Source organism: Pelecanus crispus, chromosome 3, assembly GCF_030463565.1.
Source record: "Pelecanus crispus isolate bPelCri1 chromosome 3, bPelCri1.pri, whole genome shotgun sequence".
Taxonomy (NCBI): domain Eukaryota; kingdom Metazoa; phylum Chordata; class Aves; order Pelecaniformes; family Pelecanidae; genus Pelecanus; species Pelecanus crispus.
In genome coordinates, this window is record NC_134645.1 from 111,264,992 (window position 1) to 111,290,769 (window position 25,778).

The 25,778-nt window shown below is 37.9% G+C and overlaps 1 protein-coding gene across 1 annotated transcript in view; it reads left to right on the forward strand.

The window, feature by feature from the left end:
• Positions 1 to 420: 420 nt before the first annotated feature.
• TPO (thyroid peroxidase) overlaps positions 421 to 25,778 on the forward strand; it is a 53,142-nt gene continuing 27,784 nt past the window's right edge. The window contains exons 1-8 of the mRNA XM_075707739.1: positions 421 to 426; positions 538 to 559; positions 2,421 to 2,502; positions 9,273 to 9,442; positions 11,675 to 11,807; positions 14,618 to 14,747; positions 17,435 to 17,641; positions 24,049 to 24,564. Coding sequence (XP_075563854.1) covers positions 421 to 426; positions 538 to 559; positions 2,421 to 2,502; positions 9,273 to 9,442; positions 11,675 to 11,807; positions 14,618 to 14,747; positions 17,435 to 17,641; positions 24,049 to 24,564 — 1,266 coding nt within the window. The remainder of the gene's footprint in view (positions 427 to 537; positions 560 to 2,420; positions 2,503 to 9,272; positions 9,443 to 11,674; positions 11,808 to 14,617; positions 14,748 to 17,434; positions 17,642 to 24,048; positions 24,565 to 25,778) is intronic.

The window sequence follows — 25,778 nt, forward strand, 5'->3', positions numbered from 1 at the left end:
ATGATTATATATGGATAGGAGTATAGAGGGGTCTGATCAATGTTATTATTAGTTTGGCCAGTTTCACTATCTTATGTGCAATGACTAATTTACAGTCAAATCATGTTAGTGCACAGAGAAGTTCAAAATTAATGGTAAAATATTGCTGAATTTCCAATATGCAAACTAAGTGTTGCTAATATTGTCAGAACATATTATGTTATAAAATAAAGTGATGTATCTCCTTGTGCTAGAAGTTTCTCAAAATGGTAAAAAAGTAATAGGGAAGGAAGGAAAGAAGAGACGGTGAATTACAGTTATTTCTAAAAATGAGTATTTTGAATTTCAAAAACATAGTCAAACATGTGGCTACAAATCTAATTTAAAAGTAAAATTTACCATATGCGGGAAATTATTTATAGTATGGCTTATAATTAGAAGATGAAGGTATGTATTTTGTCAACCATTATCTCTTCTTTCTTGTAGATGAAATTGTTCATTATTTTGGGAATTTCAGCAGCTATAGCCTTCACAGCTGTTTTCTTTTCTTTCCTTCAGATAGGCAAAGATATCCTTTTTGGTAAGTAACAGAAAAAATACATGTTATTTTCTTTTGCTGGCAATTACTGTTAAGCTGAAAATACACTGGCACTGCAGACAGTTTAGCAATGGCAGTTTAGCTTAATCTTTTTATGTGCAAAATACACTATCTGACTTCTCTGAGAATTATTCCATGGGTGTTTTCTTTTAAAATGCAGCTTCATAAATTCACAATGGAATACTTTGCATGTATAATGTAAACCAATTATGCATTCTTTGACTAGGAGTGATTTTACTTTCTTAGCGACATTCATATGTCAGATGACATGTTTACAAGCATGCTTGCTGGATTTCTTTCTCAGACTGCCAATCACCACGGTTAGTCACCCTGGGTTAGTCAGTTACCATAGGATGTCCCACTTGGCACCCTGCTGCTGGCCCACGAGGGTGCATGCCTCCTGTGGGTCCGTTCTCTGCCAGCACCCTGCGGATGCTGGGGAGATTTCAGAGCATCTCAGACTGCAGTGGTGTTCAAACAATATAATTTTGCCATTTTAACGTCAGAGCTATTTTATTTCCATCTGTTCAATCTAAATCAGTTAGATCTTGTAGACTAGTAATATAGCAGACACTAGATTGAATTTTAAGAGAATTCTGCAGAGACCAATTTTACATTAAAGTAGGGCAGAGATGATGAAGAAACAGGATTTCAATCTTTGCATTCTCTTAAATTATATAGCTGTAGATATGATTCATAAGGGATGGTGATATAATTCCTGAGGAAAGTTTTCACCTGAAGTTAGTGCAGAATCACAAATAAAATCAAATTACATCCAAAATAAATTAAACAAAAAAACAATACCCAAGCCATTACTTCCAACCAGAAATATTTTTTGGACCATCACTGTGAAACACGGGATCAGATTCATTTTCCATATTGCATTCTGTACTTGGAGCTTCCATACTAATTGTTTGGAAAGACATGGTCTAAGAAGATATTCTTTACAGAAAGGGTGGTCAAGAATTGGAACAGGCTGCCCAGAGAGGTGGTGGAGTCCCCATCCCTGGAAGTGTTCAAAAAACGGGTAGATGTGGCACTTTGGGACATGGTTTAGTCCAGTCTACCCTTGATTGGCTTAGAGTAGACTTGGTAGTGTAGGTTAATGGATGGACTGGATGATCTTAAAGGTCTTTTCCAACCTAAATGATTCTATGGTTCTATGATTCTATGATTCTATGAAGAGGTTATATTGTATGTTAGTTAATACAAAATGAGTATATCTAGACTGTAAATAAATGGAATAGATGGACGGCATATGATTCGTTTTTATAGTAACTGTCCTTTGCTCTAATGGGAACAATACAAAATAACGTTTATAACTGCAAGAACCACATTTTTGAAAACACTGCATTGGTACCAAAATCATACTTCTCAGTAGAAAAGGAAGAGAGACAATGGAATTCAAGTATAGCAGGTGGATCTTTTTTAGATCAGAGTCTGAATCAATACCACATGATAAACAATACCTTGAGCATAATAGATTTCTCAGAGGTAAAGGCCCTAAAAGTAATTAAAAACCAAGCAATATTAAATTCTAAAAGAATTAACTGTTGTACGGCCTATAAAGATCAGCCTTGTTTTTTAACATAGACTCAAAACCATTTTCAGACCTAACAGAAATCTGAATGACAACATTAAATGAATCATCTGAATATTTTGTCATGCAGAGGTGAAAAAGAAAACTGCTGCTATACTAAAATATGGAGATCATTTTAATGAGGAAAAATTACACATACCTTAGTATGACAGACCTGTATATTTTGTAAATTTAAATATTTTAATAAATATGTTATTGAATAATGTATTCATCTTTCTTTTTATTTTTTTCCCTGTTGAGAAGAAACTGAAGATAACTGCATTACTGAGGCTATCCAGAAGGGCTCTAGCCTGGTGGATTATGCTGCACATTATACACTGAAAAGGTAAAAAAAAAATAGTATCTATTCAGCAAAAAGCTTTCATAACAGAGAAGTTTGAGATCAATCTGTTTCTTTGAGAAAACATAGAATGATACATTATGTTTATGATCATCAGAACCAATATAACCATGTGTATTATCACCGCATAAGTTCCTCTCTTAAAATGTGAGAAAAATAAGAAATACGAAAATAAATAGGAATGTTTTTCTGATCTAAGTAGCACACTACATTCCATTAACATGTGGCTCAAAAAATTGTAATTTTATGGATGTTATGTATTTTTGAACATTAATTATGTTTTTTTCCAGTGCAGAGTGAGATGGGAACAACGACTATGGCACCAGTGTCAAAACCCTATTGCCTTAATTGGGACTGTTGAAGTGAATTTCACATTTCTTTTTCCATCTAAAACAGATGTGATGGAAGGATAAGGGAAAGGAAATAAAATGTTTATCTTGAACTGTGGGTAGTGAACAACTTAGGGAAAGCTCCTTTGTGCTTGAGTTATGCTATGAGAATGATCTCTTTCTAGGAATGATGAAAGTGCCTCAGGATGACTAACCATGAGCCTAAAAAATTCAACCATTTTCTGTGTAGCTCTGACTAGATTTCTATGTTCGACAGAATTAATTTCTCTCCAATACTTGGAACACATCAGCTAAGTTTTACAGGGTGCAATCAGCACCCTTTTGCTTAGACTGTCCTAAAGGACTTCTCTCTGTGTTTTGAAAATGAGACAATTGGCAGAGATCTAGGAGAGACAACTGTTTATATGGACAGAACCTGTCAAGAACTGTGGCTGCTCAGTATGTAGAGACTGATGTCAGTTTCATTTCATAGTGTTAGTACTTTTGGTGACAATCCTGAGGCATTCAAATTTAAAAACATGGGTCTCAACCTTCCAGTGGCTCAGCTGCCTCACGTACCAAATGAAGATACTGATGTTCAACTCTCTCACAGGACACTGTGGCAATTATTTGGTCAATATTTGCTCAATATCTTAAAGATGATAAATGTTAAAAGATGCTAAAAGATAAACGGTTAAAGATGATTATTTCAATTCTATTAGGAATAAAACTAAGACCACTTGCTTACCCCAGATGATTCTCCAGACTGTTAAGCTTCCTTCAAAATACTGTATATGTGGATATATACACTCTAAATAGAGTGTTGTTATTCAAAAGTCCTATTACTAGGTTCCTTTAAAAGCCTTTACAAGAATTGCAGATTCACAGCATGGCTGAGGTTGGAAGGGATCTCTGGGGGGGATCTGGTCCAACCCCCCTGCAAGGGCCACCCAGAGCTGGTTGCCCATGAACACGTCCACACAGCTTTTGAGTATCTCCAAAGAGGGAGACTCCACAACCTCTCTGGGCAACCTGTGCCAGTGCTCCATCACCCTCCCAGTAAAAAAATGTTTACTGATGTTCAGAAAGAACCTCCTGTGTTTCAGTTAGTGCCCATTGCCTCTGGTCCTGTCTCTAGGCACTGCGGAAAAGAGCCTGGCTTCATCCTCTTTGCACCCTCCCTTCAGGTGTTTATATACATTGATTAGATCCCTCCTGAGCCTTTTCTTCTCTAGGCTGAACAGCTCTCAGTCTTTCCTTGTATGTGAGGTGCTCTAGCAATAATTATAGGTATATTGATATATAAATATTACAGAAAAGGCAAACAATAGGACATTTTCTCTTCTACTCCCCTCTGATCCCTTCCCCTGCCATCCCCTCCCTGCTCTTCACTTTCCTTCCTTCTCTTTTGCTTTTTCTTTCCTTGTTTAACAGTAGCAGTTGAAAATTAGATCAGTGATTTAAAGCTGTTAAGTATTTGATCTGATAGACATTATTGTTAACCTTTGAATTTTTCGTAGACAGAGCATTGCTAGTAGCAGTGCACTGAGAACTGGTTATGTCTTTTGCATAAGTTTGGGGTTAATCCTGTAAACAGCCAAAGGCTTGCACTTTCAGCAGAGCATCAAAAGATGTGCAGTCGTATCGCCACTGAGGCTCATGCTTTCCTGTTTTGTGGAATCAGAGACACCTGTGTCCAACACCTGCGTTAGGAGTTTAAGTCTCAAGACTATCACTTGTTCTAATGTTAACTGGTATAAAATACTTGGTCTTTCAATTAACAAATGATCATTACCAGAAGTGAAAATTGTATTTCTATTGTGTGCTTTTATATAATCTGATTCATTGTGGCCCAGTTAAGTGAGGCAGTGAGAATTATAAATATCATTAAGAGACTTCTTCCTGTTTTAATATAGGCTTGTAAATGTGCTCTACAGCTGCCTCTTAGGCATATGTCCTGGCCATTTGCAAGGTACAGAGGACTGAACTATTGTCTAATCTGATCATTATATTGAGGAGTGAATGTGTTTAGTTAAATACTTTTGCATTTTCATGTCAGTTTAAAGCTACTAAGGCTTCTTTCCTTTGTAAGCTTAAGAATACTGTATACTTGAATTAAAGCTTTGGTCAGCATAGGCTAAAAACAAGAAAGGAATGCATGCGACTACATATTTGAGCTTCTGGAATTATGGAGGTCACAGTACTGTGAAAACTCATTTTACTTTGGCTTACAAGTAATTGAAGGAAACTACAGTGCAGTATAGATGACCTCAGTGAGAGACAGCTCTTTGAGACTGAAAAGCCAGTCCTGAGTTGAAAAGGCAGCTCCTTTTTCAGGTTAGAATAAGAAAACTCTTAGTTGTTCCATGCACAATAGTCCAACCTCATATTTGCTGAATTCATGGTCTAGGTGTCTGAACTGCAAACAGAGTTAAAATAACTGGATTTCTCCTGAGACCTCAGTTTGACCTTGAATTGTGATTAAAACGGACAAGTACATTTCCTCATTTCAGCTGTTTAATATCATCGCTTAAATTCTTGAATTGCTGTTTGTGTTGTAGAAATTTAGTTGTGTTAGAAATTACTTCCCAGGTTTTAAGGTCACATAGGTCCCAGTATGGTCCTCATAGTCCGCTGTGCTGTACATGATTGTTTCCCCTTGCCAAATGCTTCTCGTGACTGTTTGCTAGTACCTGCCTGCTATTCCAATTAGCTTCTGGGTTTGTCAGTCTTCAAGAGTAGGTGTTCGTGTTTGGCATTGCAATATAAACATTCATGTTATTATTAACATAGTATAGATGGAACACAGTGGTAACATCATTAAAATGTATTGTTTGTATTACAGTGGCAATGCCAATGGGAATCTAGGCAGGCTGGATAGGGCTCTCGGAGCCATACGCCACCTGTGACGTTATGACACTTACCCAATGGTGTGTGCAAATACATTGCTAATTTACCGCCATGTGCATTATAAAATACACTTTGAAAGTACTGGTCGGCTTGCAAGAGCAAACTATAGTTACAGTAAATCTTGTTATAACAACCAGTACAAATTATGAAACTTGTACTAGCTTTAACTAGTGAATCTCAGCACTGCTGGGAGGGGTCTTGATTCCGACTGTACATTCTTTTTATATTCTGTTGAGTCTCTGCTTTTTCTAGGTTTTAAGGTGTAGAAGAGACTAAAGATAACTCCAGAATGGGCAAGCTGTGCAAAGTAATAGTCTCTTAGGCCCGTGTTGCATATAGCTGCACATGATCATATATTTCTCTTGTTAGAACTTGGTAATTAACTCAAAAAGACTGATGAACTAGTTATGTATGAGAGAGATGTGAATGATGTTGGTAGGTCAGGTGGTGCTAGATAATTGGTTTGAGCGAGTTTTAGATAAGACATATTTTTAGACTCCTGTTTGAATTTACCCTAACAGATTGAAGGTAAATACAATTCTAATACAAACACAAGAGGTTTTCTCAGCCTACTTAAAGAAAGAAATGATGGAAATTTCTGAGCATATTTTAACATATATTTTAGCTGAAGGTACAGTGTTCTTAACAGATTAAAAAGTATAGATGACAACCCTAAAAAAATCAAGCCTTAGCAGCAGATTAAAGATATTTCTCACCATCTTCATTCTGGTAAAATTATTTTTATTTAGTGTATACTACATTCGAACTAGTTTGTGTCATGTTTTTAAAGAATCTAAATTGTAAAACCCACAATTTAAGATGCTTTTTCTATTGGCCCCTATCTATGCTAACTCAAAAAAACCATCTACAGAAGGGACCATCATGGGATCATCCGTATGCACAGGGAAGTGGAAAATAATTTTCAGTGTTCCAGAGAAGAAGTTATAGTTGCAGAAACTCACTAAACATGATCACTAAACATGATCAGTTTAGTCAGTGCCAGTCTGGTCTTAAAGCAGACTGGCCACATACATACCCATTACAGGAAAGAAGAAATTATATTCTTTATAATTTTATAACTTTATCACTTTATATTCTGCACAATGTCACTGTTTTGAGAGATGTCCTGAATGGTGACAAATACCTAAGACATTAATTCAGGCTAGAAATCTTTAAACAAGGTATTCTATAATTATATTAATCTAAGACAGAAAGAAGTCTCAGACTGAAAATATCTGAAGCTGAAAGAGAAAGTGTGGCTCATACTCTGGAGAATTTATTTTAGGGTTTGGTGGGGTTTTTTACATACCTATATTTTTAATTATGATCTGTAATGAGACTCAGTAACTGAGAGTCTGGCAAGCATAAAGAGCCTTCTGTCCAAACACCGTGGTCCACACTAGGACTTTTAAACGTGTATGAAAGACACCTCATGTCTGATTTCATGTTCCTGATAATGATACTATCATGGGTCATTCCATTAGCTTTTTGGTGCTATTTCTGCAATACAAAATATTGAAACAGTTTGTAACTTACACAGTGTTCGGCTTCAGGAGTGTAGATAAGAACTAGAAGGGACTAACACATGTACATTGAATAAGGGCAGAGGGTGGAACGGACAGGAGATTTGGCAAGCTAATAACTTCTGTGATAATCTTATAGTATCTGTGAAATTAGATAAAAGAAAATATCTCAAAATTGAACATATCTTGCCCTTAGGGGTGATAGTGGTTCAGTTTTGTTTTGGTTTTTTTTTTGGGGGGGGGTATTTTTTGATTCTTAACTCCTAGCTAATTTGTACAAATGTTCTTATTTAACTCATTTGTACAGACATTTTTGCCTGTTCATATAAGTTCTTTTTAAATGGTGCATGACCAATATTACCATCATGCAGATATTAAAATATTAAACCTGAGTTCTTGCATTTAGTTATATCATCTTTCTTTTTAACTGGGACACAGTTCAGGACTTTTAATACTCCAGATTCCCTGCCAAATTCCTAATTGTCTATGGAAAACCTGAAACACATCGTGCTGAGGAGCATGATAGCTCTTTGTCATAGTTGCAAGAGTCCTTGAGCTCTGCTCTTGAAAGGAAAGGAATGGTTTCTGTATAAAGAATATATGAGGAGGCTAAGGCTCTTTTGGATCAATTAAGGACAAATTTAGCATCTAGAAAAACCCTTGGAGTTGTATTTTCTTAATTAATGCTTTTTATGTAAGCATGTTTCTAATTTTGCAAACAAAATTTAACTGTTTGCTTTCACCAAACCAAAACAGTTTTTTCCTTTTTAAACTTTTCTTGTGCTTTAAAAAAACCTAAGTGAATATGACAGCACAACATTTCCTTAAAAATTTCATATCCAAATAAATCTGTGCTGCAGAGAAGCCCTCAGGAAAGTCTGCAACCTATGACCATGTCTGGAAATGGAATAGACTGCAGTGGGTTTTTTCTAAGCTGTAGGAGTCTGTTTAGGACTTGGGACTTCCAGCTAAAAAGGAAGTTCTCCCTGATGCATTTTTCTCAGGGCTCGTCTGCCAAAAAAGGGACAATGGTAAGACAGCCCACTCTGAGTACAAAATAAATCTTGCAGTGGATCAGAGAACAGTTGAGAGAGATCTGCAGACCATCTATGCCTGCACTGTGCTCAGAGCAGGGTCAGCTAGAGCAGGTTGCTCAGCGCACTGTCCATTTAGGCTTTGAATATCTCCAAAGATGGAGACTCCACAACCTTTCTGGGCAGCCTGTTGCAGTGTCTGACCACCCTCACAATAAAAAGGATTTTTCTTATGTTTAGATGTTTAACTTTATGTTACAGAAGTTATCTTACCAAACCTGAGCTCCTTAAAGTTAGAGGTAAAGCCAGGCTGTAAACTATAGCCATAGTTATATAGCTATATAGTTCAAAGTTATATAGCCATAAAACTGTCTAATGAAGCCATACTAAACTAATGGCTGAAACTCCATATATAACTAGGCAGTGCAAGGCAGGTGCTTGGACAGTCTCCGAGAGTAGGCATGATCTCTATCGTCAACTGCAGATGGCATCTAGATGACTGTGGGCCAGTTGCTTGACTCATAGGTGGTCAGGCATTCATGAATTCACCTGCAATGATTGAGATGGTCTTTGATATTAAAAGTTACATGAAAGCAAAGCCTACTCATGTAAATGTGTCTACAGTGGGAGTCCTATATTGTGACTATCCTGCAGAAGGTCTTCCCAGCCACTTTGTGCTGCAGGCTTTGTCCATCCCAACAGCTTCTGTCTCATCCTGAAGGCTCCTCACAAGCTTAACCTTGTTGTGTGTGTCCCATGGAGGGGCACTTTCCCTTTCTTTCCAGAATTTTCCTGCAGAACAAGGTCACAAAGTGGTCTTCCTCTCTGCTTGCCCACCATACCCTTCAATCAAAATATACCTTAAACTCAGAACATATCCAACATAGACAAATACAGCTATGAATAAGTTCTAAAAGGTTATATGTTAAAAAACCTTCTGTATTTTATCTCATTTATAGAAATATCCAAGGAAGGAGAATAGCAACTCCTACCTTGTTGCTGGCTTTCTCAAAATTTCCTGAACAAGAGAGTCAAGATATTTCCCAAGCAGCTGAAAGAATGGAAATGTCAATTCAAGTGCTGAAACAAAAAGTCTGCCAGAAGCACAAACGTTCATTGCATCCAACTGGTAAATATAGTGTATTGACATTGGCAAAACACCCTGTTGATTTCTTGGCTGTTGTTTTTTAGATTAAAGTTGGGTTAGCTTCACTTTTGTTTTACCTTCAGCAGGAGTACATATCTTGTCTGCACCCTGGGGCCAGGATGCCCTCTTTCTTGTTCTTAAAAGCAGCTCACATAGTTACTGGTTTACATTTTTCTTTGCTGGAGTGTGGGCTGTGTTCCTATAGTTGAGGAGAACAGCACTTTGCTATTGGCATCCTGTGAACTCATGCCTGTATATTTGTACTGCCTATAAATCAGCTTGCGTATCCACGGTTTGCAAACTTGTTTGCAGTGAAATATCTATCTTCCCCAGCACTTTGGGTTTAGTGCTTCTGGGGCCTAGAGTCTATAGATAAAAAAATACAATTTCTGTCACTCTATGGCACTGGCATTTTCAAATACACTTGCTCTGGACACTTTCTTATACGTTCTTATTTCTAAAACTGCTTTTATAATGCATTGCTGTTACATGTTTATTTCCACTTTGTTTCTGTTTTAACTGGGTTTTTTTATGTTAGATGGAGAAAGAAAGAAAGAGAGATAGTACAGAAAATTCAAAGGTGTATAATTGTCTCAGTAAAATAAAATGCTTGTTGCTGTTAATTAGAGATTAATTTCAAGATGTCTGCCTGGTGTCTGGAAGGCTCAAAAATTCAGAAACATTGACTTTTTTTCTGTAATTTAATTCTATCACTTAGAGCAGCATGAACTGGAGAATTATAATTTGTATTCTCTGTCTTAGTATTATAACATGAGTTTATTCTTCAAGATACGGAAGCATTAGAGTGCTGTAGAGAAACATAAAGGTCCACAGTTATTTTCTTTTTTTTTTTTTAACTTTTGGAAACATGTGGCTTACTAAGCTAATGGGACATTTGTAGAACTAAAAATATATCTATATGTGTGTATGTGTGTAAGTGTGCATATATTTATGTATACACAGACACACACAGAGATACAATTATTTTTCTGCTGGTGCGGTTTCAAAAGAAATTGAATTTCTAAACAGTAGAACAAGTGCACAAAATTCTTGTTCACTTTCAAAACTGAAAAAACTTTAAAGGAAGATGAATAGATGCTATACAGTCTATGTACCATAACAAAGAGTAGACTTACATGAATTAAAGAACTAAATTGACTTTAAAGAAAACATGTGAGTCAATACCTGGGCAGCATAGCTAACTGGAGAACTGGGCTCTGAGCATAACTTTGAACATGAACTAATGTGGAAATACAGCTGTATCCACAAATTGGCATGAGTACATAATTACAAGGTTGCATAGCCAGTTTCTAACAGCCCATTCTCTCTCTGTCCTCACCCCTACCTTGCACAGGTTCTAGCTGCTCAGCAAAACATTTTTTGACCTTATTTGGCTCTTGAACCTTTTTTTGTTTGTTTTTCTAGCATACTTTTTTGGCTTGATTAATGGACTAAAGCAGCTTATTTCAGAGCTGGATGGGCACAACAGATAGCTGGTGGGACTGGGTGACCTGCGGTAGCCGGTGGCGAGACAAGGGCAAGAGTTAGCTGCTGCCTCTACCATTTTCTTTCAGCATGTGATGGTTACAGTCATTTTGAATGGCTGTGTTCAGGAAGGATAGTGCTCGTCTTTCATGTGTCTTCCACTTCCAACCAGCCATAGATGTGTTTACATACCATAGAATCATAGAATCATAGAATGCTTTTGGGTTGGGAGGGACCTTGAGAGATCATCGAGCCCAACCCCCCTGCAGTGAGCAGCGATTGAACCTGTGAACTTGGCGTTATTAGCACCATGCTCTAACAAACTGAGCTAACCCGGCTGGTCATGCCTGAGGGACAGAGGGTGCCAGCTCTCTGGAGCTTACACAACAACGTGACTTTGTCCCTTGTCACAAGCAATGTGACTACAATACAGGGAAAGGAGGAAGCAGAGAGCAGATTAAAGGAGAAAAAGGAGCAGGTCAACCTCAGTTCTCAGCTATGGCTGGACTACTCCCTTCTCATTCTCTATGCATCAGACAATAAAACCAGCTCTTCGCTTTCACCCTTTATCTCCTCTAAGTCCACAAGACTGCCTCCTGCAGCAATTCTCACTAAGTGCTCTTTCCTAGGAAGAGAGGTGTGCTGTAATTGTAGCTGACAACAATGCCTTTCTCCTGTAGCACCTATAGCGCCACAGAGCAAATTGCTTGTTTGGGTTCTTCCTTCCAGATCTTTTATCAGCTGATCTGCTCACTATGATTGCTAACATTTCTGGATGTCTGCCTTATATGTGGCCACCAAAATGTCCAAACAATTGCTTAGCTAATAAATATCGACTCATCACTGGTGCCTGCAATAACAGGTATGTATGGTAAGAATTGTGCCGTGAAAAATCCTTCTTCCTTATTAGACGTAACATATGTCTGATTACCAGCAATGTCATTATCCACATTTACTAGTAACAGATAACAACAGATTTTACTTTTCTTTCTGCCTGGGGGCATACGTGTGGATAATAAGCAAAATAAATTTACATTATTTTTTAATAAACAATAAGGGAGATAAGGTGCGTCCAAATAGCTGGTTTTTCCCCCATTTTTTATCCCAACTAACAAGCATTGATCTGTGTAGTTTTTAGTGTTTAGTGCAATAAGAGGGATTCAAAGGTGAAGGAATTATAGGTACTAAAAGAATGGAATCTCACAGTGCAATTAACCTCACCTAATCTTAGCTTTCCGAGGTAGTTATATGTCTACTGCAAGGCTGCAGCTTTGGCTGTTCCTAATAGTGAGAGGTACAATGGGATGACAGGACGGCACCCAGGAGCTGTCTGTCTTTCTGGCTTGATGGACAGGTGCTTAGATGACTAGATTACATTTTGTATGCCTAGTATTTCGGCAGCTAGGAGGAATTTTATCTGCAGCATTTCTATTTCATTGCTGTCTCATTAACCATTTCATCAGGTAAGGACCTGATGCTTAGTCGGAAGCTCTACTACTGTCAGAGTTAGAAGTATGAATATGGCTCAGCTAGTGGAAAGAATGAGCACTGCCAACTGAATGCATTGACTACAAGAAGGAATTGAGATTTTTCCTGTAGAATAACTGCTTCACTTCAATACAAGCTAAGTGTTCAGTTCAGTGGCAGGATTATTTTTCAGAAGTTTTCCACGTTTGCCAGAAGTTATGTCCATGGTAGCTCAGAGTGATGTAAAACATGACAAAATCCAATTATTTAATTGCCACATGGCATTCATTCTTCCTACCTGAAACTAGGCACGACATTAAAATAACATTCAAAAGACATAAATCTGGATAGTGAACTGCATCTTAAAACTCCAGGTTCCTTCTAAGGGATCCAAAACAAAATCCAAACTGTGCAATTCTGGTATTTCACAAGTGAATTGGAAGTCCCACTTCCCATAAACAGAATGTATAGTAGTCAAATTTGACTACTCTTTAAAGCTGTATTGTACCAAAATCTCATTATTTCAGCTGCCCTGGATAAAAACCTTTTTGACTCAAGCAAGATTCCAAGACATTAACATGTTTAATGTAATAATAAAAAGGCATGTGAGAAGGGTTTTACTGAAGCAGCATTCCAGTGATCTGATAAAATATAAAAGCAATCAGGAGAAAAATCACTGGTTAAGCAGTTAAATTAACATTTCATTATTTTTAATTGAGTGAAATAGCACTACACTATGTGCAGTATTTTATGCAATTTCAATAAAGGCAAATCAACTGTAACTAATTTGAATGCTTTATTAAAGCATACTTCAACCTTCAAGTGTGAATTATTGTGGATAATTAAGTGTATTACAGTACCATATAGCTTGGCAAATTGAGCCACTTCAGTGTGCCAGAGATCAATGAAGTATTAATAAAATAATTGTTCCCTTTAGCATCCCAATAGACATATAAATGTATGTTTTAATATCATGTAGTCCTACTAACTGTCTGGGAATATTTCTGTTTCTTTGTGGCTTACTTTAAAATTTTGCTCAACTGACTACATCGCAAAAATTTTATTTCTTCTTTTTAATGTGTATATATACTTAACAATTATGAAATATATTGAACCAGCCACTTTAAACAAACAAACGAACAAACAAATGAAAAACCCTAAAATATTCTCTTAGGAAAAATGTATTAGAAATGTTCATGATAGAAGGAAAATTAATTGAGTCAAGCCCAAGACTCACTGACTATACTAATAAATAAAAATCACCAGGAATCAGTTCCTGGCCCTCACATTACATACAACCTGACTCTTGCCACCCTTTTACCCTTTTGTCTAAACGGCTGGCTGCAGGATGGCAAACCGGCATGCACTGATCACAAGGTGTGCCCAGCCAGGTGCCGTTCAGAGAAATGCTAGTTGGTGCGAGCCAAAAACACACTGCAGTTAGCGTTAGCAACTTAAAAGCATAGTTAAATGCATACCGGTGCTTGGGCTTGTGCATAGGCCCTCCCAAAGCTCTACCCAGGTAATTAGTATAGATGCAACCAGAGGGAGCATTGCCACTGAATTCAGCAACTTCAGCCATCGTTCCGCTTTCCTCAGTCCTTTCTGCTTATGTCTTGCTAAATGATTACTTCTGTATGACTAGTATCCATTTTTCTTTGAAGCTTTCTTCACCTTTATTCTAGGGCTTCTTTATATTTTCCTAAATCTTGATTTCCTAGCTATTGCTCTAAACAAACATCTTTTAAAAGATGCCATCTAACTTTACGGGGAATGAGGACACTCTCAGGAAATCACCATCAGGGCAAGTATTTCAAAGATGTCAGAGGTAACCAACTTACATTATAAACATAAGTAAGGGAGTAATTTTTCATTAGTAATTTAATTCTTTATTTTCCTTGCAAGTCAAACTGATGTAGGCATCCATGAAGGCCAGTATTTGATGCCTTTTCAAAGATCATTACATGAACATCTTATTGCAATGTACTGTTGCTCTGTGGCTGCTGATTATTTTATATTATTTTATATTCAGATTATTTTATATTCAGATTATTTTATATTCAGAATATAGATGTATTATAAATGTATTTTAAAATATATAAATATTTTATATTCAGAATACATTCAGAGGCCTAGGATTTTTGGATTTTTGGGGGTTTGTTGCTGCTGTTAGTTTTTTGGGGTTTTGGTTTTATCTTTTCCCAGGGAACATCCCAGATGGGGAGCATCCAACACAGCCTTGGCTAGGTGGCTTCCACCAGCCTATGAAGATGGACTCAGCCAACCTCGAGGATGGGATCCCAGTGTCCAATACAACGGAGTCCAGCTACCCTTGGTTAGAAAGTACACCACGAGATCCCTTGAAACACCTACACTGGGCTAGAACCATACCCGCCACCACAGACCTTCATTTGTATCTGTAAATCAAATAGCAAAAGAAGCTGTTGAGCTCAGTTAAGGAGCTGCTAGCTTTGCTAAAACATAAGTTCAGTCAGCCAAATAGTGAGAGGTCCCCTGCACCTGGGCTGGGGTAAGCCCAAGGAGCAGTGCAGGGGGGCACTGACTGCCGGGGGGGCAGCTCTGCCAAAAAGCACGGTGGTGGAGAGCAGGCAGGGCGTGAGTCAGCCGCGTGCCTGGCCTGGCTTGCACCAGGCACGGGGCAGCCAGCAGGCCGGGGCGATGACTGCTCAGCCTAGAGAAAAGGCAGTGCAGGGTGGATAGAATCACAGCCCTCCCCTGCTGAAAAGACCGTTGTAGAGAAGAGGGAGGTCTTCACAAGGATGCACACTGACATGGCAAAAGGCAATGATCACCAGTTGCTCCAGGGGAAATTTTTTCTTGATACAAGAAAAAAAAAACATGTTGGAAGAACAATTAAATGTCAGAATAGGCTGCCTAGACAACTGCTGGAATATCCCTCATAGGAAATACCCAAGACCTGGCTTGATGGGGCTCTGAATAACCTAATCCCTGCTTTCAACAGAAAGCTGCACCATGTGGTCTCTAGAGTTTCCTTCCAGCCTAGACTTTCCAGTGATTTTATGATTCTTTGTTTCAAAAATTGTGCCTTTATTCAGGGAAGGAGAAGGGGGAAAACAGGGGTGGGTGTTAACTAAATAAATATAAAGCACATAGATGTGCTAGCATGTGTATGTGTGTACACACGTATACTGTTTCTCCTAGGTTAGCATACCTTAACTGAACAAGTACCGCTGTCAAATCATAACTTCATTTTTTAGATAGACCAAGTTACTGAGCTAAGAAGGCATTGCAATATTTATAGATTTTAGCAGCTCATATACTTAAAAAATAGCAGAGTTGCTATAGAGGGAAGTATGAACAAAAAATATTTGCTCAGAGGACTGGGTGAAAAATTCCCCAGTGCAGTGTGCAATGGATTTACTATTTCTGGTTTGTCATCTTTGCTTTGAAACATGACTTTTAATGGACTCAAAGTCTTGTTATTTTAACCACCGTATGTTTAATCAGGATAAGCAAGAGAATTTAGTGTTAATGTCACCTGCAACTCATGTTATTAATTAAATAGCATTGTCTCTAAGCTGCACAATTTAGCTCTTAAAGATGAAAACCTGACATTTACACAGGTAAATTTCCAGTAGATCGTAGAAAACTGTCTTTTTCTAGATTCATTAGGGTACATGCTTGTGAAGTAAAACACACTAAGACAAAGCTACGTGACTGCACAGAATTTTATCATATCTGACCATCAGCAAGGTTCTCTGCTCTATTTTGAAGTAAGATAGGATAAAACTAGTGTCATAGATGTTTTTCCTTATTTACATACTTAAGTCTTTTTTTGTACTTTTAGCTATCCAACTATATCCCTTAAAAAGCAACACGCAAATAATGTGAAGGTGAGAAATTAAGTGTGACGATTACCATAAACCAATATTAGAACACGGCGTAGCTGTGCAAATTAACAGTGATAAGAAAATCTTACTAACTGCAAGAAAAAAAGTTGTGCTTTGTGGCCACCAAAGCTATTAAAATACTGATATAAGAACTTGTATTCCTGATGAGCTCTATGTATCTCTGCTCTTGACTAGTTCAATATAAGGCCTGATGTTCCTAACAAGTCCCATGTTGCCTCTTGTCCTTACCAATTCTATTTAACTGCACTTGCTTTATCCATTCATTATATAGCCCTTATATTTATTACAGACCCTGTGACTCTATTTTATTTGCTGCCCTCTCAATTGCTTGAATTCTAAGGCAGCTACTGTATGTGAGGGAATGTTTTGCAAAATGAAGGCGGAATCTGTGGATAATAACAATACCCTAATCATCACAAACTCACTGCTGATTTTGCTCTGATGGTTTTGTTTGGTTATTACTATAGGCTGGACAGGTAGCATAGATGTGTCCATGTGTTCCCCCTCAGAGCAGCTATATATCTATGCAGCTTTCACAGAAGTGCCTCAGAAATATGTTTTGGCTTCTCCCTGTCTGTGAAAATGAAGCAGAGCTTTCAGCTACCATGTATTTGCAACTAGCTTGTCTCCTGGGTTGCATAAGCTGCTCCATTTATGTACAGAGCAGCCCAGAGCCTCTGTGTATCCACAGTGATTTGAGGTTGCCCAGCAAACAGAATCCATTTGTTAAAGGAGCAGAAAACAGAATAAATAGAAAGAAAACTTTTAGACAGTCTAAAAGGAATGTATGGTTTTCAAAATTCTTTGGAAAGGAGCAGATCAAAGATACGCTGCTCATTTGGCAAATATATATAAAAACTCAGCTGAAACATCTTTGAATCTGCTTGTGGCACTGGTGTCTCAGCTCCTGAACAGAAACAAGAATCTGTCAGAGGCTGGATTTTTTTGTTGTTTTGGGGGCTTTTTTGGTTTTGTTTTTAAGCAAACCATTAAAAGTACTCTACAACAGAAAGTATTCTAAGGGGGAAAAAGATAGCTTTTATCACTGTTCCCCCTGCTTTTTAGTGTTTTATCATATATGAGAAATAAATACTACTTGGCACTCAAGGTAAATTAGTTCTCTTCCCAGGTTCGTGAAGTGACAAAAAAAATTATTCATGCATCTAATGAGGCTGTTACTGAAGACAACCTATATTCTGATATTATTATGGTGTGGGGACAATACATAGACCATGACATTGCATTCACACCCCAGAGCACAAGCAGAACCACCTTCCTAACTGGAATGGAGTGCCAGATGACATGTGAAAAACAAAATCCATGTTTTCCAATAAAGGTAAGATTTTAAATTAATTTCTTCAAGAGAAATGCCAGGCTCTAAACAGGTGAATAAAGTAAAGCACATTAGTGATGCACATACATTGAAATAATTTTAAAACAAATTGATAGATCATCCAGAAATATTAAAGCAGACAGTGATAGAAAAATTGAAACCCAAAGCAACTATTAAATGAAACAGGTGGATATTTAAATTGTTTTGTAGCAATAACAAACTATAGCTAAAGCACATAGCACAAATATCAAATTTTTCTACCTCTCAGGTTTATGTTGCAGAGAAACCTTACTAGTCCCCCCACAACGTTATTGTTCTCATGCTTCAAGGTTTTGAGTTCCATTGGAAAATAGGGAAGTGGTCATAAATAATTCTGTTTTTAAATTGCCAGCCAGATAAAGTGAAAGGTTCTTAACTTTACTCAGTGAAAGCAAAGATATTTCCAGCAGCTAATGCAAACTTTTGAAGAGAGCTATCTTTTCAACATATGTATAAAATGATCTTCAGGGAGTTGCTGAAACTTACATACATCACCTCTTTGCTTTGAGTAGACGGAAAACATGAATTCAAAGCTTGTTAGAGGCTTAGAAGACACATAAATTGGTATAAATACAGCATCTTATGTTCTTGTCTGATTATTTTAAAAGTATAGTCATTCTTTCACTCAAAAAATTAAGTAGCAAAGTCAAACCACTTTTTGTTTCTCAAAGTACAGCCTGTCCATCTCATGCTACAGGAGAGACCGATGCCCATTATAGCCCTTGGACTGATGCCCCCATCTCTATCCAGAGCAACCTAAATTACTTTCCTTCGGGTTGGAGCTTGATTATTGACCAGCTTCTCTATACACTGAAGCCAGTGTAGGGAATAAGTTTGATCAGAATAGAAAACTCTTTTCCCTAGCAAACTGTAACTGATAAGTATGCCACAGTCTCCTCTTGCCTTAAATGTCTCATTCCACTTCCATTAAACTTAAAGGAAAATATTCTGCTAACTGTAGTGGGAACTGAATCAGGTCTTGTGTTGAAAGATGGGTCATCTTCCATTTGGTGAGATAATCTGAAACACAGGGAAGGCTAAGTGAAATTAATGACTACCTGTAATTTTACCACAGGCAGGTAAATTTCTCCTCACCCAGCAGGTATGGACTTTCAAAAGTTTGCAAGCATAGCTTGAGAGCATTCAGTAAGAGGACAGACTTCTTAAAGAATCACATTCTCAGGAAGCATTTGAAGTATCGCATGTTTGGGTGTCTGGGTAACCTGGTTTGGCCACAACAGCCCTAATTACAGTGATTCTTTCATAGTTCTGACAAAAATCTCAAATTTCCGTCTGGTGCAAGAAATTATTTACTCTGTTTATGCTATTAAGTAATAGCCTTAGAAACATTCCCATTCCCAAAGTCTTATCAAGAGAGGCTGGGGCAGAAGTCCAGTCCCTGACCAGCAGTGCTTCACATTATGTGTGACGGAGGTGAAGTGTGTCTCCACCATATGACACAAGGTGGCTATGTATTGACTCCCATTTTTCAAAAGTCAGTTTGCTGTAGATATAAAACCGCAAGAATCTTCTAAAGCTTATGCTTTCTGTTTATGACATGTTCTTCGAAGCAGTGCAATTACTATTGATCTTTAAGTGCAAAACCACCACATTTTTTATTACTAAATAGATTTTTAAATTGAGAACAGACTCATACTGTTGCCCATAACTTGAATGAAATGTGGATCACAGGGACCATTGAAGTCTAATCACTGAACCCTGACTAGTTCAAGCCTAGAAATCCCATCTGCTTAAAAAGGAGGCAATTTACTAAAAAGGACACCAAGGCTAACATTATTCTTGCGGCAGGGGCATTACAGTGCAGAGAGAAAGAAGCTGCACACATCACCACAGCATATACCCACAAGTGCATCCTTCAGTGCTCTAAACAAAGGACATATTTTGGATTTCTTGTCTCAGAGCTGTCAAGAGATTCATCACAGAGCATGTTTCAAGGATGCTCTTGAAAGCAAGTTACTTGCACTAAATCTAGCACTGAATGTAGCCTAGGAGCTGCTCCTGCTCAGCAGTAGAGCCCAGCAGGGGAACAGGGTCAAGGCATACCCATGGCTACCTTTGGGACTCAGTGTCTGACACTCAGAATGGCCATGGGGGGAACATATAAAGAAAATCAGACACAACCCTGTAAATATTAGAGAAGTTTCCCAACTTGTGGATTCATTACTTGATCACAGTCCCATGAATCTTTCAGCTCCATTTTGTTATTTCTTCTGTTATTCACAGCTTAAAGAGGGACAGATATGAAGATTGTTGTTCTTTTGCTATATTATATCTAATATTCTGTGACTGGCTTTGTCAAAGGCAAAGAATAGACACTGTATTAAAAAAAAAAAACCAACATAAAGGAGGGGGCTTGTTGTTATTAGTGTGAGCAGAGGAACTATTTTTTGAACACTGAAACAAAATGGCATTTCCTCCTAGAACTGATTTTCTTCCTGAAATCTTAAGTAAAGCTAATCTCTACCTACTAAATATTTGGAAAAGAGCCACACTTAGTTTTATACGTTCATTTTGTGTATGAAGAAACTGTGGCTGGTTTCCAAAGACAGTGAAATCAATAGCATATTATCCAACAGTGTAAACATAGAGGCTGCAGTGTGCACTCTTGCTGTGTTCCCAGAACAGCTGCACCCAAGGGAGAATCCATACATGGAAAAGGACAACAGTGCTTGGAGCTACGCACCCTCTCTGGGGGTTTCACTGGGGAAAGGGAGATCCTGACTGCACAGGTTAGGGAAGCTGTCTGGAAAATGTTCTGAGTCAGTGCAATTCAATGAAGAACTGAATGCTGCGGTAGTGCATTAATATTAATAACAAGTGTAGGTAAATGATTCATAGGTTAGCAGGAACCATTATGATTTTCTATTCTGGACATTTTCATATTAAAGGCTATAAAATTTCACCCAGCGATTCTCACATTGAGCCTGTAGCTTCTGGTAGAGCCCGAACATTTTGCTCTGTCTTTTCAGAATTCCATAATGTGAGGGAAAAAAAAAAAAAAAAAAAAGAATAAAAGAATGAAAGAAAAAATCACTAGTTTTAGTCTATACTTTTTTAGTCTATACTTCTTTTACAGCAGCCTGACACATGGAACAGAGTTGTGGAGATAACCTGTCATTCCTCAGATGATTATTACAGGTTAGGGCTGAGACATAATGAGACATTAGAAAGACTTTCATAGGACAGCTACTGACTTTATTCAGTATTAATTACATTGCTGACAATAAGTTAGACATGGTGCATACACATAGTAAGATACAATCCTGAAATGCTTTCAGACAGTTAGTTCAGGTACAAAAGGGTGGAAAAGAAACAGAGCCCCAGAAAAGTGTGGTGATTTGCAAAAGGTGACGTGTAACATGACAGGTTACTGTCTCGGCTACAAATGGATCTGTCTGTGTGCACTCAACAACCCGAGAAGTGAGCCCTTGCCTTTTTCTTCTGTGTTTCAGAGGCAGCAGCTCACTGTCACATGGGGTCATTGCCTGTCCTCTGAGTCTTGTGTCCACAAATAAACATTCATGTTTTCCTTATTGGCAACTTTCATAGACCATAAGCTAGGTTTAAAGTCTACAGTGAAAATCCTTTTACAAGGTCATTTCCCACAGAACAAATCCACAATAAGAAAGACTTTTCTTTAACTGAAATGACAGTTTAGACATTGTAGTACACTGAAACAATTAGTGCCTTTCATTTTCCTACACATAGAAGAATTTCACCATAAACAGGTTCAACCATGCATATATAATAACAGTTTAAATCAACATGCAGCTATACTAGGAAAACTAGTGTGTCCAGAGAGGGTTATGTTGTGAGTTTTTTTCCTTTATAATTATGCAAGGCAAAGAAAAAATTGATACAGATATTCTTCATTAGTTTTGGAGAAAAACATGATTCTGTACCCATTTCAGTAGAAAAGGGTCTCTTTTTTTTCTCATATTATTTTTGATGTCATTTGAATAATAATGTAAGGAACCTCTCATTTGCATATTCAGCTGCTGGCTGCACACAGCTTATCCCATGAAAAGGGAAAGGACTGCATTATGCAGTTCTGCCAGTCCCTTAATGTTCATTACTGCTGTTTTTCCCCACTGGGGCACAGAACGGTTTGAACTGAAATTGCAGAGGCAGTTAACTAAAGATTATTCAGTATGAACTTCACTCACTGTTGATATGGTTTTTTGTGAGCCTCACTCTTTAACAACTTAAAGGTGGTTCATACATTTTTTCCCAGGGATACCTGAACTCTTCTAGGCTTTCCTGATAAATAGAAGCAGGAGGTACTCAAACACACACAATGCTATGGCAGGTATTTGTAGTATGAGAACAGACAAGAAACTTAATATAATGATATTATAAAGATATTATAATCTCTTAATAATGAGAACAAGAGACTTAATAATAGAGACAAATACTAAATAGAAAACCCAAGGCAGAGAAATTACTGATTTCAGCAATCAGTGAAAGAAAGAAGAAGGAAATGAAATTACATACTTCCTTCAAAAATAGCCTACTTTGATTTGCTAAAACCTAACTGGTAAAGAAATATTGGTAGAATTTCTTTACCAAACAAAACTTGAAAACCAAATGAAACCCTTTCTTAACTTAAATGCTTTATTGGTATAAATTCCTACTGCCGTGAGTTGTCAGTAGTAAGAAAATTTTACTTGATATAATAAATGAGGTAATGGCGTTATTATATGAAGCTCTTGAATGCCTTTCCAAAGCTGCCTTGTTACTTTTACCCCCAATTTAATAATTATTTTATCTTCACAGACTGGTCTCTGCATTATTAGAAGTATGAAGAAGAAATTACAAAATTTTATATAACACCTGCAGTATTCACTGTCTTCTGGCCAAGAATGAAAAAAATGAAAAGCAAGGAGATGGAATACAAATAAAAATTGTTAGCTCAGGTGTCTGTACAAAACATTTATTTTCTCTTAGTCAAATGTTTGAAGATTATTTTTTTCTGGGATATTTCAGCAGCTTTATTAAGTGTTATCTGTTCCTATTCTATGTTAATCAATTGATAAGAAAACCCCAGCAGTATATTTCCTGAAACTCAGACTCCATGATTTTTATAACATTTTTAATTGAGGTTAATTTTTTTTAAACTCTTGGAGCTGACACTCTGGTATGGCTAGCTGATGGTACATAATACAGTGCTGTTAGAATTTGGAAATAATGCCTTTTAGAAAAACAGAGTTCATAAAGCCAAATGTGCATTAGACAACAAAGATAGGTTTTAGGTTTTTTGAAACCTGGTAGTTTTTTGTTTACTGATGAACTCTACTCTTTGATATAGAACTGATGTTCTGAGCTTTCCTTTTGGATATCCTACAATGCGAATAAAACCTTTCTCCCTCTTCCTTTCTATCCTCCTTGAAGGTCTCTGCTGCCCTCCCCACATCTGTTAAGTTATTCATGCATGTTTTTCGGTGCTCTCCTGTGGCCAAACTTCTAGCTGTCTGGTTTGGGCTGTATTTTCCCCTAAGACCCTTACCTATACCCCAAGATCCAATTTGATAATTCCCACATATTTCTCCCATGCCCTTTACCTATATTTGGAATAGCTGACTGTGCGATGGGTTGGTTCAAACTGTATGAATGCTGACTATCCAGCATCCATACAAATGCTGGATCACCATTTGACCTCAGTCTCTTGGCTGTGTGGGGGTCAAACTGTTAAAGGACTGGGAAGTCTTTCATTTGGCAAAGGCTATGTTCAGCCTTTGCTTTTTATAAAGACGGCCAGAATTTAATACTTGTAAGACAGCCATCGCTGTAAAATAATGTGGGGAAAAGATTATGGGGGACTGGCAGAAAGCAGAGTGAATAATTACATATGCCTTTTTTAGTTAGGAAACTCGGTTAAAATTAGGTATTGAAACAAAGCTTTTACAGTGTGCTGCTGCAGGCATTGAAACTCTTCATTATGTTTTTATGTATACAGGTAAACCTGCTGTTTCACTTGGTGTTCAGTAGAACATATTTTGACCAGATGTTCATGTCTTCACTGTGATACATTTCATGATGAATTTTGATTGTGAAGCCAGGCTAATTTAGGTGTGGATCTACTCAAAAGGGGTTACATCAGTAGCTTACTCTTATGACAGTGTAAAGGTTTTGGGTTTTATTTCTGTCTTTGCTTGAAAAGGGTTAAATCATCTTTTTGCTTAAATCAATCAAAAAAAAAAAGTCTCTACAGGTTTAGAATGCCATTCTAGTAGATGAGAGCTGAACAACTGAAAACTGAGACAGAAGATGGAAATATTTACACAAGCCTTAGTTCAACATCCACAACTGTTACCTTCACCTCAGAAAATACACGGGGTTTTTTTATGCAGGTGACCACCAATGATACATTAACTGCAGGGATGGATTGCCTGCCCTTCTACCGCTCATCTCCTGCGTGTGGCACTGGTGATCATGGCACTCTCTTTGGAAATCTATCAGCACTAAATCCAAGACAACAGATCAATGGATTAACTTCTTTTCTTGATGCTTCTACCATCTATGGCAGTACCCCTGCTGTTGAAAACAAACTGAGGAATTTCACAAGCAAAGAAGGCCTTCTTAGAGTAAATGTTAAATATTATGATAACCATCGGGAATACCTGCCTTTTACAGACCAGATCCCATCACCTTGTGCACAGGACCCGAATGCAAGTGAAGGTGAGAGGATTGAATGCTTTATGGCTGGGGACAGCCGATCCAGTGAGGTCACCTCTCTGGCAGCTATGCACACGCTGTGGCTGAGAGAGCACAACCGCCTGGCCAGAGCCCTCAAAAACATCAACAGCCACTGGACCGCTGAGACAGTCTACCAAGAAGCACGAAAAATTGTCGGTGCTCTGCATCAGGTTGGCTGCTTATTTGCTTATCTACACATTGCAGTGAATGTCTTAGAATCGATCACAAAACTTCAAATGTATTTCTGTGAGTGGCATGGGAGATGATGTTACCTGTTCTTTGCCACCTATTTCTGTGCTTCAAATTTGGCATGTTCAAAGTTTGTTCTGTTTTCCACTTTTCTGAATGCAATGTCCTTAGTTTGTCCAGACCCCTCAGTGCTCCAATTTTCTTGGCAGTTTCTACTCTGCTTCATCTTTCTGCAAACTTCTCCAGTATCTACTTTGTCTATTGAAGAAGCCTTTTCAGATGCATTTCTTTGCAGGGTTTTTTTGGTAAAGGAAACAATTAAAAAATAATGTTTCTGTATTTACATAGTGTTAAAAATGCTTACTTTCTCAGAGGAATTATATAAATTAATAACTTCCCTGTGTAAAAATGCCTGTGAAGTTCTCAATGATGCACTAATGCATAAACTTCAAGGGCTACTCTTGATAGGAGATAGCAGGAAAAATAAATATGGGAAAACAAAAAAAAAAGTCTGTAAGAATGTTTATATTAGACGTAAGAATAGGAAAATCTATTTCTACCCAGCGTTTTACCTTTTTCTCCCCCTGCCCCCAAAGTAGCTATGCAGGCTTCAACTTCTTTTTTTCCTCATGGTTTTGGTATTCTGTGTGGACAGCTTCTGGTCCTACAAACCTTCATGTGACCCTATCATAAATGAAACAAAACAAAAACATTCAACAGGATTTGCCTTGCACAAAATATAATCTGTTTGCCTCTAGTGTTAGAGGCATTCAAATCTGGATAGCATCAGGACCCAGATGGATTCCTTCAGTGCTAGCTTGACAGATGGGAGGATTTTGTGGCTCCCTGTCCTCAGGTCAAGGCAGTACAAGGCCAAACATTTATGCCCAGCAGGCATGCACATGGGTGCACACACACACACACACACACACACACACACACACGGCAGGCCACACCAACCAGCACACATCAAAAGCAGCACCTTTGCTGGCACTCACATGAATGTGAACAGCATGAATGGCCTGACCCCTGTTCTGTGCGGCTGCTCGGGATCAAAGTCCATTAGTGAAGTACACACACAGGCAACGTGGGGTTCTCCTGGACAGCCTGCACAGCGGCTGGCCCCAGAGCTGGTCCAGCTCATGATGCCTGGACCCACCAGCCCCTGAGGCTCAAGGTCCTACTCACTCTCTTT